General features: G+C 33.9%; 1 protein-coding gene across 2 annotated transcripts in view; it reads left to right on the top strand.

Moving 5' to 3' along the window:
- Positions 1-16448, top strand: part of GEN1 (GEN1 Holliday junction 5' flap endonuclease) — a 34026-nt gene extending 17578 nt beyond the window's left edge. For both annotated transcript variants that reach the window (XM_072771014.1, XM_072771013.1), the window contains 9 exons: positions 942-1015; positions 4188-4276; positions 6210-6360; positions 6675-6711; positions 6991-7071; positions 8111-8241; positions 9917-9978; positions 11384-11530; positions 12066-16448. In XM_072771014.1, the coding sequence (XP_072627115.1) occupies positions 942-1015; positions 4188-4276; positions 6210-6360; positions 6675-6711; positions 6991-7071; positions 8111-8241; positions 9917-9978; positions 11384-11530; positions 12066-13384 (2091 nt within the window). In that variant the 3' untranslated portion in view covers positions 13385-16448. The remainder of the gene's footprint in view (positions 1-941; positions 1016-4187; positions 4277-6209; positions 6361-6674; positions 6712-6990; positions 7072-8110; positions 8242-9916; positions 9979-11383; positions 11531-12065) is intronic.
- The last annotated feature ends 1937 nt before the right edge of the window (positions 16449-18385 follow it).

Below are 18385 nucleotides of genomic sequence, written 5' to 3'. Positions count from 1 at the left end.
ATGGACTAACATGATTTACCTTCAAAAAACTTAACATGTGGCTAAATGCTAATAAAAGGAGAGTTGATACGCAAAATATCTAGCAACGGGTATGTAAAAACATAGGCTGTAGCCATGAAACAGACTTCTGGTGACCACTAGTATGCCAGGTGCTACGCTTTTAGTAGCTGATCCTAAGTGTAAGGGGGTTGGGAAGAGGATTCAGGCTGAAAAGTGCCTTTGGCCAGCAGGCACGTAGGATGCTTGTTCAGTAACTATTTACTAACCGATTTGGAAATATTTTAACACTGGTATGTCTATCCCAGTGTGTATTAGCTGAATAGCAACCCTGCTTATAAGGATAAACTCCATAAACTTTTATAGGAACTGGAAGACTCAAACCAGAAATTGTTGTGCAAATATACATTTATTGACATTTTTTGTGTTGGCAACTTAACAGTTATTTTAATTTTTCTTAAGCTATTAATTTCAAGAGTTAACTTGGAACTCTCCTTTGTGCTCTTTGGATGTTGAGGTCTTTAAATATTAAATGAACATGTTTTTTCTGATTACAAATATAACCTGAAGTTAGATCAAATTAAAAGGTTATCAAAAAAAAGGTTATCAAAATAATTAACTTGAAAAGTAAAAGTCCTCTAAAATTCTGTTCCTCATTCCCATAAAATAAACACTGTCAGTGGTGTATTATATAATCCTGTGACTTTTTGGTTTGCATAGATTAACAATGTGGTAGTTATTTTACTTACGAATCTAGATCACAGGGTGGGCTATTTTGCAATTTTTGTTTTATACGTGGTAAATTATCTTACACATCTTTTCCTGTCATTACATAGTTACCTTATTCTGTCAACTGCACAATCTCTAATTGAATGAACATGTCATACTTCATTTCTTTATTCCCCAATGATTAACATTCGAATTTCTTTTCCACTTTGTAAAAGGGAGTCCCTGGAGTTGGCAAAGAGCAAGCATTGAAACTTATACAGATTTTGAAGGGGCAAAGTTTACTTCAAAGGTAACTAAAAATTACTCTTTTCTTTTCTTGTGACATTAGACATTTTTATTCTTGTTGAACTGAATAGTGACTATTACAGAAAGTATTCAGTTATGCTTTGCAAAAAAAGGGTTTTGTATTTGTATTTTTATTTTTTGGGGGGCAGGGAATGGCAGAGGGAGATGGAGAAAGAATCCTAAGCAGGCTCCATGTCCAGCACAGAGCCCCATATAGAGCTTGATCATACAACCCCAAGATTATGACCTGAGCCCAAATCAAGAGTCAGATGCTTGACCAGTTGAGCCACTCAGGTACCCTGGGTTTCATATTTTTAAACTGATCTATATTTTCATTTAGAATCATGTTGTTGTTTTTTTTAGGTTTTATTTATTTACTTATTTATTTGAGAGAGAACACGTATGCATGCGTGAGTGGGGGGAGGCACAGAGGGTGAGAGAGAGAGAGAGAGAGAGAATATCAAGCAGACTCCACTCTGACATGGGGCTCCATCTCACCATCCTGAGATCATGACCCAAGCCAAAACCAAGAGCCGTCACTCAACGACTGAGCCACCCAAGCACACCTAAAATCTCTGAGTTTTGGATGGCTGACTGGCTGCCAGTGGAGCATGCCTTGATCTTGGAGTTGCAGGCTTGAGCCCCATATTTAAATTACTTAAAGTCTTTTTTTTTTTAATTTTTTGAAGATTTTTAATTTATCAGTTTTTAGAGAAAGAGAATGTGGGGGTGGGAGGGACGGAGAGGGGCAGAGGTAGAGAATCTCAAGCAGATTCCCCACTGAGTGTGGAGCTGGACCTGGGGCTCAGTCTCAGGACCCTAAGGTCATGACCTGAGCTAAAACCAAGAGTTAGAGGTTTAACTGGCTGAGCCACCCAGGTGTCCCCCCCAAAATTAAATCTTTAAAAAAATAATAATAATAATAATAAAATAAAATCACTGATTTATATTCATTCTGGAATTTTCCAAAGAAAAAAATGAGACTACATGTCCTAAGCCATACTGCATTGTTTTAATACAAATACAAGTAGTAATATGCCAAATGTGTTTGTTTATAACCATGGGCTTTTACCACAGGCTATTTTAGACTATTTAAAGATAAATATAACCATAAAATAATTTTACATTTAAAATTATTTTTGAGGGGATCCCTGGGTAGCTCAGCGGTTTGGTGCCTGCCTTTGGCCCAGGGCGCGATCCTAGAGTCCCGGGATCAAGTCCTATGTCGGGCTCCCAGCATGGGGCCTGCTTCTCCCTCCTCCTGTGTCTCTGCCTCTCTCTCTCTCTCTATGTCTATCATAAATAAATAAATAAATCTTTTTAAAAAATAAAAAAACAAAAAAATAAAATTATTTTTGATATAAAATATTTTGATATCATATTTCTTCTCTATAAGTGAAATGGCTAATATATTGCAAATACTTAATAATAAGTAACACTTGATCACAGTTTTTACTTGGGTGCCCTTTGTTCTATAGCCACTTATTTAGTAATATATTAATTCTAATTAGTATAGACTGCACAGCTAAGGTACAGAATATATGGAAGTTTACCAACTGTGCTGTTTAGTTTCGAAAGCGTATGAATTATATTTACTTAATGAAAGCAATGGTTTATGTTAACATTAATTACTAATTAATGTTAATGATGATCAAGTGTGGAATGAATAAAAGGTATTTGGGGCACTGGGACACTTCAGCCGTCTTGGCCACCAGTAGGTTTGAGATGGTGAGTGCACAAAAGGGAATATTAAATTGTAGAAATCAAGAAGGAATGACCATGAAAAAATTAGAAATCGCAGTGCTTCTTCAGCTATAAAGCTATTGATAGATCTAAGACTTGACCGAATCCCTTACTGGTATCAATGAGTACTGTGCTAAAGCAGGAAAGAAAGGTATACTTTGGCATGGAATCATTTGGGAATTGTGAAGAATAATTTAAAGAATGATATAAAGAATAAAAAGAAGGTATGGCATTTGGCTAACTACAAATCATCCTTATTGACGTAATTTCAGCAAATATGTGCTTTTGGCAACATTTTATGAAATCTTTGAACACTTGAAAAGAATAAAATTACCTTTCTTATTACCATTAATGTATCATTCTAACATTAATTAATTTAGACTGACTTTCCCCCCTTGTTTTTTTCCACATTTGAAGTTCTGTTCATTTACTACAAAGACCAGGTGTAAGTTTGCTAAAAATTAGCATTAATAGATTTATCCAGCATCTATGTTAATTTTTAGCAAGCTTATACCTGGTCTTTGTAGTGAATGAGTCAGAAATTCCAAAAGCCAAACAATGACTCTTAGTACCAGCTACTACGCAATGAATTGAAGAGATAATTTAGCTTTTTATTAGACCTTTAACTTCTGTAAGTAGAGGAACATAATTCAGAGCACTTGTGTTTTATGAGGAATACTTAACTATCCCCTTGGTGGCTTTATATTGCCTAGAACTTTAGCCAAAAATAAAATTAACTTTTATTTAGTAGAAATCTTAGCAGATACACATTTTCCTTAAAATCACCCATTGAGCAGATAATGTTTTGTTGTTTTCATAAGAGATTATGAAATTGATAATTTCACATAGTCTAGATTTTTTAAACAGTGTTTACCCAGAAACTTAATGTTCTATTTAGTTTTATACTTTACCCTTCACCCCTCTTTCTGATACAGAAAAATGTTCACAATTCTATTTGTTTTATACGCACACACAGAAAAGAGATCAAATAGACATATACAAATCATTCTCCCTATGTATTGCTGCCTAACTTAAGATTCTCTAAAAAAAACTCCAAAAACTGAATGAATATATGAATATATACATATGAATACATGAATATACAAATACATACTCCTTTTCTCTCCTTCTCCTGCTACCTCCTTCTCCTGCCTCCCCACCCCCCATCCTACTTCTGTTTTTTTTCTGTAACTGTCTTACTCTCTCTTCCCCCTGTTGTAATTCAGTTGTCTTTGGGGCCACATTTTTAAATTGAAAAACATAGATTGAGGGTGTTCCAGGCTGGGCCAGCGACTTTATCTGCCACCAAAGGGAACACAAGTAGGCAGGTAAGGAAGGGAACTTTTAGAATAGCCTGACATTTGAGAGCATGACATTTTAGTGACGTTGTTTTTGTTTTGTGTTGTTTTCCTTTTAACATTTCTTTTTTACAGATTTACACAGTGGAGTGAAGAATCTTGCTCTGATCCACAACCACTAGCTATTAAAAAACTGGCCCATTGTTCTGTGTGTTCCCATCCAGGTGAGCAGATATGGGGAATGATATCTCCAGAACATTAGTGTCTGACACCCACATCGTCATCCTATTCTTTTTTTTTTTTTCAGGCTCTGAGCAGCCTTTCTTTCTTTATTTATGATAGTCACAGAGAGAGAGAGAGAGAGAGGCAGAGACACAGGCAGAGGGAGAAGCAGGCTCCATGCACCGGGAGCCCGACGTGGGATTCGATCCCGGGTCTCCAGGATCGCGCCCTGGGCCAAAGGCAGGCGCCAAACCACTGCGCCACCCAGGGATCCCGTCATCCTATTCTTATACTTGTTACATACCTATCTTCCTCAGTAGATTGAAAATCCTCGTGTCAGGGGTTGTGTTACATATGCATAGTTGGCATTCAGTAATTGTTAATTGAATGAAATAATGTGATATACATGATAAATATAGGATAAGTGTAGTTTCAAACTATAATACCAAATTACATAGATTTTAAAATTATGGTTTCAATATAGAAATCCATTTAAACAAAAAAAATATATCATTCTGCTAAACCTTAGGGAAAAATTGAACTGAAATCATTTGTTTTTATTGCATAAGGATAGTGACTTAAAACTAATTTCTAATATGTGTTCATTATTACTGAAAATAACTTGGCTTCTCTTCATTAGCCTTGGTAAAAGAAAAATGTCATTAATAAATATACTGGATCAGAAACACCATTCACTCCCAGGAGAGAGTAGGAGATCTCATTAGTTCATCTTTTAGAAGAAGTTCTTGGGGCTCCTGGGTGGCTTAGTTATTTAAGCATCTGCCTTTAGCTCAGGTCATGATCCTGGGTCCTGGGTTTGAGTCTGGCACCCTGCTCAGCGAGGAGTCTGCCTCTCCCTCTCCCTCTACCCTCCCTCTCCAGGTCATGTTCTCTCTCTCTCTCTCTCTCCCAAAGAAATAAATACGTAAACTCTTTAATAATAATAAAAGTAGGGATGCCTGGGTGGTTCAGCAGTTAAGCATATGCGTTCTGCTCAGGGCGTGATGGAGACCCAGGATCGAGTCCCACTTCGGGCTCCCTGCATGGAGCCTGCCTCTTCCTCTGCCTGTGTCTCTGCCTCTGTGTGTGTGTGTGTGTGTGTGTGTGTGTCTCATGAATAAATAAAGTCTTTTAAAAATAAATAAATACAAGTAAAAAAAGAAAAGAAATTATTTGTCTTTGTGTTCGTAAACATTATTAAATTATAGATGAAATCATGGACAAAATAAATGTTTTTATAAGATGCTTTATAAAATTCAATTCTGTCGTTTTTTGACTTTATAAATGACAGTTTTAGTTCCTATCAATTATGTGTGCGCTTCTGTGTTCTAAAAACAATGTTAAAAGTGGTTATGCTTTCCTTCAAAAGGGAACTAGGGCCCCACACCTGTGCCATAGTCATAATTCGTTCATGTTCCAAGCACAGTTTAAAAATAGCTGTGCAGGTAACTGAGGGCTAGACACTAGCAGAGGTAATTAACTGTTATATTCTTTTAATATTCTCATTCAGGAAACCATTTCATGAATTATTCTGTTGTTAGGTAAATAATCTTTTTTTTTTAATGCTAGTAATTATATCCTTCTTTTCTTGTGTATAGCTACCAAATCACAAAGTTTTCTATAGTTGATTATCAAATGATAATTTCTAGTTACAAATGAACAGTGTCAGATGGAAGAATAATCTATAGAAACAACAACAAAAAGCAGTGTCATATAAGAGGAGCTTATAGGTAGCTTAGGATCTACATTGTCTTAAGAATTATTATAGTGTGCATCACTTTATTCAATCTAAATGTAATGGAACCTTTCTATATGCTAAGGACTCTGCAAGGCAGTATTCATTGTTAAAAATTTGGATGAGGATAAAAAAGCAAAATATATATGTAGAAGGTAAGTTTAAAAGCAGTAAAAATCCTACTTTGTGTTTGCATAAAGGTTCACCTAAGGATCATGTACGTAATGGATGCAAACTATGTAAAACTAATCGATACTGTGAACCACATGATTACGAATACTGTTGTCCTTGTGACTGGCACCGTACCCAGCATGAGAGACAATTGATTGCGGTAGAGAATAACATTAAGAAGTAAGTTCTTTTTTTTTTAACTCCTTTTTTTCCTGTTGTGATAAATATATACACCTCTACTTGAATTATTTCTACATAACCTTCCCTCATGTCTAGATTAGTAACATTTCACAAAATCCTTTTTTTGATTTGGTACAAATATTAGGCTATCTCAGAAGATAGTGATGTAATAGTTATTCAAAGAGAAGCTTGATGACTGGGATATTATCCAAGGACATTTTTCATTAAATGAGCAGAGATTGGATGAAATGAATTTAGAGTCTGTCAAAAAATTGCCTGATTGTATTAACAACATGTATGTAATTTATTTTCAGAAAAGCATGCAGTTGCGAGGGATTCCCATTCTATGAGGTAATAACTAACATTCAGATGAGCGTTTTATTTCAGAAGTTTGATTTGACAAAGGCAATATATTGGATGAATAAACAAAATTCAGCAATTGTCTGCTATTTATAGGGCATGTACAGAATAAAACTACACAAAATTTGAAAATAAAGAGATTGAAAAGATTACATCACGTAAATATTTACCAGAGTGATGTTGCAAAGTTAACAGAAGCAAAATAGACTTTAAAAGAAAAATCATTAAAAAGTTTGAAATCTGAATTCCTATTTTATTTTCTCTTGCTAGGTTACTCAAGAATTCCTTTTAAACAAGGATAAATTGGTGAAGGTAATCAGGTACCAAAGACCTGATTTATTATTGTTTCAGGTACTGGAAAATAAAAACTTTCTTTATGCTATGTAGCTGGAAAATAAGAAGGGATAATCACTTTGGTCTGAGAGGAGATTTGAAAGAGGTTTGACTGCACATGTAGTTCTCAGCATTTATTTCTAATCTTCATTCCTTTGCCACTAGAAACCTTTGCAGACCACAAGGCAAACCATAATTATGCTATTATTTAGAAGACACCTTATATACCATGTACAGATACATTGTATTCAGGAAGATACTGAGGTTGGGGCCTAATACCCAGAGAATGTGAGGCTCCAGTATGTTTTTATAAAAGGTAATACAGTTTGCAAAGGTAATGGGATTTTTTTTTCTTTTTTAGTAAACACATGAGGTTACATTAGTTTCAGGTGTTCAACATAGTGATTTGACAAGTTTATACATTATGCCATGTTCTCCAAAGGGCATTGAATCAGTGACCTAACTTTAAATTTGGACAGTCTGTCACTTACTATGTGACCTTGTATATGTATTATCCTCAAAAGAGAAATAATATTACTTTTTTATGAAGTCATTATGAAGATTAAATGAGATATTTAACCTAAATATATAAATTAGGGGTTATAATAACCCCTTGTATAGTGGTTAGGGAAACAGAGTGGTTCAATAAACTATAAGTATTTGTTGCTTATCCCTACCAACAACAGTAATACTAATGGCAACAAACATTGACTGACCATTAAAATTTAATATCATAAATAACATATTACATGTAACCTCAATCTTTATAATCTCTGAGTCGGGTTATATTTTATGATGGAAATCCTGAGGCTAAAAGAGATTAAGTAATTTGCTCAACATCTCGGAAATATGATACTGGGGTTCAAACTGACAACCCTCACACTTAATTCTCATGCAATTTTGCCTCCTTAGGAGGCTCATTGTTCTTTCTGGGAATATTCTCATTGATACTATTTTAACTAATGTTAATTTTGTAAGAAAAAAATTGTATCACCTAACAGGGCTGTTTGTCTGCAAGAGATAACAAAATCTTGTTTTATTTGTTTTATATTTACAGAGATTTACTCTTGAAAAAATGGAATGGCCCGATCACTATGCATGTGAGAAATTGTTAGTACTTTTGACCCACTATGACATGATAGAAAGAAAGCTCGGTAGAAGGAATTCAAATCAACTACAGCCAATTCGGTAATATAAAGAGTTGTATGAAGAGGTGTTTCCACTTGAGTATCTTATGATCTAAAATAATCTTCTTAGTAGTAGGATATATAGCTCTTTGTTACATAAAAATGGAGTAAAGGTCTAGTAGGAAATATTAAAAGTTTATTCAGGATTTACAATCAAGATAACATAGTTCATGCCTTCACACACTTTTTGCTTCAAACAGGTAGTTAATAATCTTTTAACAGATTATTAAAAGAAATAAATATAAAATGATAGAGCCAAGCTTAACCATTGAACTATTTCAATGAACCAGAAAGGAAACAAAAATGAAAAGTGAATAGAGGGATAGAAACTGAGAATTGGTAAAACTCAGCAAATGGTATATGAATATTCATTGTGCTATTTTTGCAACTTTTCTAAAGGTTTAAAAATTTCCAACTAAAAGTTTGGTGGGGGGAAGTATCGAAGAAAAATGATAAACTACAAAAGAATGACAGTCTGATAGCATACATCTTTCATGACAGCAATAGAAGCCAGAAATTGATAGAATAACACTTCAAAGCTTGAGTAAAAATAATCCGTAAAGCCTTATTCACTGGTTGGTGAATAAATCACAGATCCCCACTAAAAGTACTACTAAAAAGATGTACCTTAGCAATAAGAAACATGAACCCAGAGAAATGATGTGGATAACAAAAAAGTGGTCAATCAATATAGAGAAATCAATAAAATGTATTTAGCTATTTTAATAAACTAACTGGAAAAAATATGTATATAAATAACTGTATAATGCTTGATGATTTATATACAATGATGATAATGAACTAAAACTTCCAAAGCATAAATATAAAACAATTACAGGTAACCACTAAAACACCAGAAATACAATCTATCTTTGAAACCAGTACATAAAGTAGGAAAGTAAACCTGTCAACCCAAAAAAATCACAGGAAGGAGGAAGAGGGAAGTAGCAAAGAAAAATTTGGGTAACAGAAGACATAAAATAAGGTGTATGAATGAATCCAGCAAAATCAGTAATCACAATAAATATAAGTGGCTTAAACTCCTCTATTAAAAGGCAATATATTGGATGAATAAACAAAATCCAGCAATTGTCTGCTATTTATAGGGCATGTACAGAATAAAACTACACAAAATTTGAAAATATTTACCAGAGTGATGTTGCAAAGTTAACAGAAGCAAAATAGACTTTAAAAGAAAAATCATTATTATGGAAAAGAGGAACACTGAATAATAATGAAATCTACTGATAGGATATAACAATCATCAACTCTGTACCCCTAACAATGAAATTATCTTTTGAATAAACTAGTCAAAGGAATAACTATGCCATAATTCTTTGCGGTATTTTTTTTAATTGTATTTATTTTTTTGAGCTAGCACAAGCAAGGTAGAGGGGCAGAGGAAGAGAGGGAAGCAGGGGCAGGAAACCTAAGACAGGGCTCCATCCCAGGACCCTGAGATCATGACCTGAGCTGAAGGCAAACACTTAACCAACTGAGCCATCCAGGTGCCTTCTTTACAGTATTTTTAGAATATTATAAAAATAGAGCAAAATCAATGGAAATTGAATTATTGAGTAATTGAATTATTGAAAAATTGAATGATTCATTCTACAAATTGAAAATTTCAAAATAACTTCTGCACTTGGATCTCATTAGAAGAATTTGTGTTTCAGAATTGTTAAATCTCGGATCAGAAATGGAATTCATTGCTTTGAAATAGAATGGGAGAAGCCTGGTATGTATTCACTTTAAACAAAATTTGTAACATTTAACCATATATGTTTAGATATCATATACATACGTAAAATATACATACGTATATATATGTATACACACAGAAACACATATATAAATGCATACATAAATGAAAGAGACATAGCACATGCACTGAGGATTGATTTCGTAGTTTTCCTGTACTACTTAAATTAAGTTTTAACTAACAGTAAGCATTAAATTTAGTTACTTTAAGTAATTTTATCTTAATATCTTAAGTTTACATTTCTATTATAATTAATGTTTTAGAATATAGTATGGAAGTAGTTTTAATCAATATTTCTGGAAAAAATGCCGCTGCAAACAGTCTAGTCATTGGATTTCATTGTGTGGTTGTATCTAAAGAAATCAAGGTTGCTGCATGGCACCTGAGGTACTCTTCTTCTCCTTTCTTTGTTTAGTTTTCATGAGCATTTATAGTTGTCAAATTACTCTTATTTTGCTACAGACAAAAATGTAGTGAATTCTGAATTAGTTCTCAGTCTGAAGGCAAGGAAACCACAGATCATTTAAAAAGGAAAGTAATCCCAAATTTATTTCTATTACTTTGAAATCAGATTGTGTGATTATATGTGAATGAGTAAGGCAGTTAATTTGTCAATGAACGTTTAAGTTATAGGTAATTTTGAAGAATGAAATTACAAAGAATTTGATAAACCATTCTAAGCAATACTAGGGAAATGGAAAGCTGAAGAATTTTGAGGACTATTTAGGAACAGTTCCACCAACTGTAGTATGTTTTAAGAGAAGAAAATCCTATTAACCCAGTTTAGCAGTACTCTCTGTCCAGAACTGAGCATTGTCCTTTGTGGATGCTGTTTCTTAAGGGAGAAAATGTACCCCTAACCAGTTTAACTAAGAAACAATGTAAGTTCACCTGTTTCCATAGTTCGTACTTTAAATTCATCAACTAATATTTTCAGTATAGTGCGGCTTCTCATGCAATTTTTCCCTCCTGTAGGATAAACAAAAGGATCTAGTCTATTTATATATATCATATTGTAAATTTACTTGCAAGCATTCTCCTTTTCATTTAGTAGCTGCTGTGTGCCCAGTAAGCCTGGATGTATCTTTTCAATTCTGTTCTTTTCAGGAGCCACCACTAAAGAAAGTTAATGTTGGAGTTTTAGAAAACTGTCTATTCCTATTCTTTATCTGGAATTTTAACACTCTACTAAATTAAAAGCAACTAATCTTATCTAAGCAAAGTTTTCCATCCTATAGACCTTTAGAGCAAGAGAATTTAAAGTTCTCATTTTGAAAGGAATCTTTTTCCAGGTCTTGCAAGGCAGAAGAAAATCATTTCTGCACTAGTATCAACAGATGATTAAAACTGATACTTAATTTTTAAATTTTTAATCTTTTAGAACATTATGCTATAGAAGATCAACATGGAGAATTGGTTCTACAAACAATAGAAGAAAAATCATTGTTTGAAGCGGCTTATCCTGAGATTGTTGCTGTTTATCAAAAACAAAACTTAGAACTGAAAGGGAAAGGGAAGAAACAAAAATGTGAGTATTGCATTTCATAGCTATTTATGAACACACACAAATGTTATAGAAGAGTTACCTATTCTATTTGAATCTATCTTGTCTAAATTTTGCTGGAAGTTCTGTAAAATTAAGAGTTAGAATTTTACTCTTACTTCTTTGTCTTGATACACTTCTTTTAAAGCCATAGGTAAACCATTCTGCTCTTGTCTGCTAACTTAAGTGTTAATAGTAATTGTACTATTACTTGTTGAGCAACTAGTATGTATAACAGCTTTTGGATTTTAAACAGATTTTCCTTATTTTCTAGAACTTGATGAGGAAAACAAATTCAATTATAACATTGTCTCCAAAAGAAAATATTTTATAATATTAACAATTATGTTGCTGTGATTATTTATAACACAGTTATAAATAGTTTCCAGGAATGCACTGAGACAAAAAAGACAAAAATAAAAATTGCTAATATAGAAGATTTCTGATCTAAACTCGTTATTTGTTTACTCAAGGAAAATAAAATAGATTTTAATAGTATTGTATTTATTTTTATTTTTAGGCATGAAAATTAAGTCTAAAGAAAACAGACAGCCAGAATCAGATAATATGATGAGTTTCCAGTCACAGATGAATTTAAACCCCACATGTGAAGTCTTTTCTAAGCAGAATTCCAAGTTAAGTTTGGAAATTACCCCTGATGGTGCATTACCCCAGAAATCTATTTCTGCCTCATTGAATAGCTTGATGTTACCTGAAGATACTCCCTGTTTGAATACACAAGAGCACTTAATGTCTTCTCCAAGACCTTTGGCTATGCAGCAAGTTCTAGCTGTCAGTAAGTCTCTAATTCCAGAATCTTGTCAACCTGGTACCTCATCCCATAACATGTCAGCAATTGCTGATCTACACTTAAGCACCATTGACTGGGAAGGTACTTCTTTTAGTAATTCTCCAGCTATTCCAAGTAACACTTCTTCTCTCGGTTTAAAGTCAGATCTTGAAATAGCCATCCCTGAAAATTTTAAAAATATCCCAGCACAATTAACATGTGAATCAGAATGGTACACCACAAACATTAATAAAGTGTTGGGTCAGGATCTTCAGAAGACTACTGCTGAAGAGCATCTACTTTCTGGCATTACTTATTTACATCTTCAGGATTTGCCTTTAAAGGAACGAATACGTATAAAATCATCATATCCGCAGGATAATGCGCAACCAAATGTTGACCTGAAAACTTTGTCCCTACTTACCATAAATGAATCTTGTATTGCTAAGAGTGATTCTGATTATCCATCACATCTTGCAAAGAATCTTCTAGGAATTCATTTCCAAAATGAATCTAGAAAATCTAAAGTTCTAAAAGGAGATCAGCTATTTCAAGAAAACTATAAAATGAATACTTCTGTATCTTCTACTGCCAGTAACCCAATAGTAAAGACCTCCGGTGTTAGAGTTGGACCACCAAATACTGCTTTACATCATAGTAAAAAAGTTGATTTGCAAACCACTCAGAAAAGTGTAATGAAGAGCGTTTGCCTTGACAGACATTCTTCTAATGAAGAAAGTGTCCCAGTGTTTGAGAAAGCTAAAAACACAACTCAGAAAATGAAACATAGTTCTCAGAAGCATAACTCAGCCCAATTCAAGAAAGATGATGCCAACAAGTTGAATAACCCTAAAATATATATTAAAGAAACTGAACAGTGCATCCAGGCTTATAAAGCAGCTGGAAATGAAGAATGCTGTTTCCCAGATGCAGCTAAAGGTTCTCTGAGTTCTCTACAGTGTCATAAGGATAAAGGTGACTCTGCTGCTTCTGTGGATAGTCCTCTTCCTTTATATCAACGATTAAAACTAAGGTTCCAAAACTCTTGAAGTGAAATTAAAAATATTTTAATATAACTTACTATTTTAGTGCCATCAGCACTAGCAGAAGCAGAGGCAAAGTCTCTACATTTGGCATAAAGATGGAATGTGGTTCTGTATATCATGAGACACTTTTTCCATTTTAATTAAAATTGAAATAAAAAATGTTGCCTAAAACTTTGGTTCTAAAAGATGATCCTTGCAGTAAAAACTGAAGATAATGTATACTTTTAGAACATACTTTTGTCATTTTTATATCTTTATTGATTTTTCCTTAAAGTTTTAAGATGTTAGCACGGTCCTAGAGTAAATGCTTCATTCATTTGCTTTTATTCATTTTTTCCACAAACCTCTAAAGTTTTCATTTATATTTCAGCCTGTTCTGATGAAGATAACTCTTTGTAATTGCCTATACTCTCTCAATGTCTTCTAACGTGCCTTTCCTCAGAGTTTTATTTTCTCTCAATATGAAGATACAGTTAGTGTGTTCTTCCATTGTTGGTAACCTTATTCTCTTTGTGAGGGGCAAAAATGGAAAAGGAGGAAGATGCTCAATATAATTAGTGAAAATGATGGTTGTAATGGCTGAAAAAACTGAGGAAAGTTAACTTCTTACCTAACCCCAGGAGTTCATAGTTATGCCAAATGGAGAAATATGCAAATAGAATGTATAATGAGAAAAGACTTAGAAATTTGCTCAGGATCACACAACTGATTAATAATGGTGTGGGAGCCAGATTTCTCACCTAATCTATTGATATATATATATATATTACTTTTTCCTTTCCTTTTTTTAAAAGTGGTTTTGTACAATATTCACTTCAGTAACTCTAAATATTAAATTGTACATTAATTTATTTAACAAATCAGGAAGTCTAGAGGTAACTGAATTGGAAAGTATAAAGTAAAACCGTTGCTATTTGCAGATGACAGGGTCTTTATATACAAAATTCTAACAAGCTCACTGAAAACTACAAGAACTAACTAATGAGTTCAGCAAGGTTGCAGGATACAAGATCAATATACAAACATCAATTATATTTCTATACATCAGTAGGGAATAATATTAAATGAAATTAAGAAAATTCTGTTCAGGGACGCCTGGGTGGCTCAGTGGTTGAGCGTCTGCCTTTGGCTCAGGATGTGATCCTGGAGTTACAGGATTGAGTCTTACATTGGGCTCCCTGCGAGGAAACTGCTTCTCCCTCTGCCTATGTCTCTGCCTGCTCTCTGTCTCTCATGAATAAATAAAATCTTTAAAAAAAAAAAATTCTGTTCCCAGTAGCATCAAAAAGGATAAAATACTTTGGAATGAATTTAACAAAAGAAATGCAGAATATACACTGAAAACTACAAAATACTGTTGAAAGAAAGAAAACCTAGATTAAAGGGAACATAGTTCCCAGAAGCATAACTCAGCCCAGATTAAAGGGAAAGACATCCCATGTTCATGCATCAGACAACTTGATATTAAGATATTTTCCAAACTAGTTTATAGAATAAAGGCCATCCCTACTAATTTCTCTACTAATTTCAGCAGATTTCTTTGCACAAATAGGCTGATTCTAAAAATCCATGTGGAAATTTAAGGGGCACAGAAAGACAAAAAAATCTTAAAAGAAATGGGAAGACTTGACTCTCCTGATTCTGACTTCAAAACTTACCTCAAGGTTTCAGTGATAAGTGTGTTGTAGTGACATCAAGGTAGATAGATATACAGATCAGTGAAATAGAATTGAGGATCCAGATACATGCCCTAACGTTTATGTTCAATTGATTTTCAACCAGAGTACCAACACAACTCAATGGGGAAACAGTATTCTTTCAGCAAATTCTACTGGCACTACTGGATATCCATAAGCAAAAGGATGGATTTTAAGCACTGACTCCTACTATATGCAAAGTTAACTCAAAATGGATCAGACCTGGTTACAAACTATACAACTCATAGAAGAAAACACAAACACAAACATCTTTTTGACTTTGGGTTAAGGGATAATTTCTTAGATGTGACACTGAAAGCCTAGATGACAAAAGCAAATACATTGTACTTCATCAAAACCAACAACTTTTGTGTTTCAGAGGATACCATCAAAATGAAGAGACAACCCATAAAAGAGTAGAAAATATTTTTAAATCATGAATGTGATAAAGGACTTATGACTAGAGACACATGTCTAAAAAGCTCTTACAACCCAATAAAAAAGATAAAAAGTGAATAAAACATCTGAGTAAGCATTTCTCCAAAGAAGATGTACAAATGGCCAATAAACACATAAAAAGACTCAAATTCGTTATTTATCAGAAAAATACAAATCAAAACCACAATGAGATACCACTTTACACCAGGCAGAATCATAAAAACAAGTGTTGGTGAGGATGTGGAGAAAGTGGAACCCTCATAACCTACTGGTAGAAATGTAAAATAGGAAAAAGTGATTTTGGAAAAAGGTGATTCTTCAAATGGTTAAACATTGTTACCATATGATCCAGCAGATCCAATCCCAAAAATATACCCAAGAGAAATGAAGGCATATGTCTACACAAAAACTTTTATGCAAATATTCATAGCATAATTCATAATAGCCCAAAATTGGAAACAAGCCAAATGTCCATCAACAGATGAATAAACAAAACGGGGCATATCAATACAATGGAATATTGGCATTAAAAAGAAAAGGAAGTACTGATACCTGTTACAATATGATGAACCTTGAAAGCATGCTAAGTGAGAGGCCGCTTGGAAAGGCGGCATATATGATTCAATTTATGTAAAAAGTTCCAAATAAATAAATCTGTATAGAAGCAGAAAGTAGACTCATGGTTACCAAGGACTGTGAGAGTTGGGGTGGAGGATAGGAGGTTGAGAAGGAAGAAGGGAAAATGATTGTTAATGGGACAGTTTTGGGGGGGGAAAGTGAGTGGATAAGGAAAATGTTCTAAAGTTGATTTTGATGATGGTTGCAAAATGCCGATTTACTAAAACCATTGAATTGTGCAATTTAAATCAACAAATTCTGTGGTATGTGAATTATATCACAATAAAGCTGTTCTAAAGACATTTTTTCAAGAATTTTACCTGTCTAAATTCTTTAATATCAAATAAATAAATAAATAAATAAATAAATTCTTTAATATCTAAAATGTTTATGCTCTAACCTCTCCCACATATGCACTGCCATCATTATTTTGTTTTAAATTTTTTTAAAGATTTTATTTATTTATCCATGAGAGACAGAGAGAGGCAGAGACATAGGCAGAGGGAGAAGCAGGCTCCACTCAGGGAGCCTGAAGTGGGACTCGATCCCGGGACTCTGAGATCACGCCCTAAGCCAAAGGCAGACACTCAACCGCTGAGCCACCCAGACATCCCTGCCATCGTTATTTTATAGATTAGAAAACAAGTCCTGAGTAGTGAAGAGATTTTCCCAAGATCGAATATGAAATTTGGTTTACTAACCTAGTACTTATGACACTAATCCATGTTTAAAAATTTGATTCAGATTTGGAATACTTTTGAGTTTTTGTGCTTTTTCTGAAGTTATATTTTTATTTGTTTTTTTAATAATAAATTTATTTTTATTGGTGTTCAATTTGCCAACATACAGAATAACACCCAGTGCTCATCCCGTCAAGTGCCCCCCTCAGTGCCCGTCACCCATTCACCCCCAGCCCCCCGCCCTCGTCCCCTTCCACCACCCCTAGTTCGTTTCCCAGTCAGGAGTCTTCATGTTCTGTCTCCCTTTCTGATATTTCCTACCCATTTCTTCTCCCTTCCCTTCTATTCCCTTTCACTATTATTTATATTCCCCAAATGAATGAGACCATATAATGTTTGTCCTTCTCCGATTGACTTATTTCACTCAGCATAATACCCTCCAGTTGAACCTTTCTCTAAAGACACATAAAATGCTTTGAATCAAGTTTAACTTTGTTTTAGAATACTGTGTTGATAGAGCACTAACTATATATAAAATCCTAGGCAAGGGGAATCCTAAATAAATGCAATCAGTGCTCTCAAGGATTCCACCTTTCAAAATTGAACTGATATACATAGGTGTAAATCAGTGGTTATTTTAAGTAAGTTATTTTTAAGGTATGGACCTTTCATGTGGTTAATTAAAAAAGGTGAAATAGCACAAAAAATATTGAATGAAAAAGTCAATCTCCTTTCTATTCTAATGACCAGACCACAATTCTTGCATCTAGAAGCAAGCAGTGTCTAATTTCTTGCAGGTCCTTCCAGAGGTGTTCTGTACCAATATATTAATGTATCTTAGAAATTACTCCGTATCAGTAAGTATAGTCTGTTTTACACTAATGACCCCAGTGCTACTGCATGTGTAACTGCACAGACGCCTAGTGGTATGTAATGGATGGGAATGTCCTGTTTGATTTTAATGTTGAAGCATTTTTGATTCTCTAAAGCCATCTAACCTTTGGAATGTCAAATATCTGAACTAAATCATTTGAGTGTCTCTTAACACATTTGATTTTGCTGTAAGCTTCCTCTTAAGAATCCCCGAAATGTCCTTAAATAGTTTAGAATAATTATAAATGGCATGAATTTATTGTACATATGAAAATAGAACGTTTGCTTCGAAGACCTAACATTAGAAAAACTTGACAGTATGTCAAACAGGAATGGCATTTCTTTAGTAAAATAACCACAGTTTAAAGTTTGAGCTAGCATCCACATATTTTAGTAATCTCAATTTTAAATACCCGTACAATGTACACTTTTGAAAAAGTTTTATTTGCATATCTCTACCCCCCAGGGGGTTGAACTCACAACTCCAAGATCAAGAGTCACATGCTCCTCCAACTGTGCCAGCCAGGCACCCCAAATGCCCATACAAGGTACATATTTAATTTTTTCAAGGGACTATACGTTTGACCTTAATTGGACCTTACTGCATGGATGTGTACAGCATTATGTTCTGAGGTTACAGTTGCACAACCCAGTACTGCATATTTGAAGGAGATGAGGTTGAAATTTTACTTTGGAGT

This window comes from Canis lupus, chromosome 12, assembly GCF_048164855.1.
Source record: "Canis lupus baileyi chromosome 12, mCanLup2.hap1, whole genome shotgun sequence".
Classification (NCBI taxonomy): Eukaryota; Metazoa; Chordata; class Mammalia; order Carnivora; family Canidae; genus Canis; species Canis lupus.
Note: the sequence above shows the minus strand (reverse complement) of the source record. Positions and strands in the feature narration are given on the sequence as shown.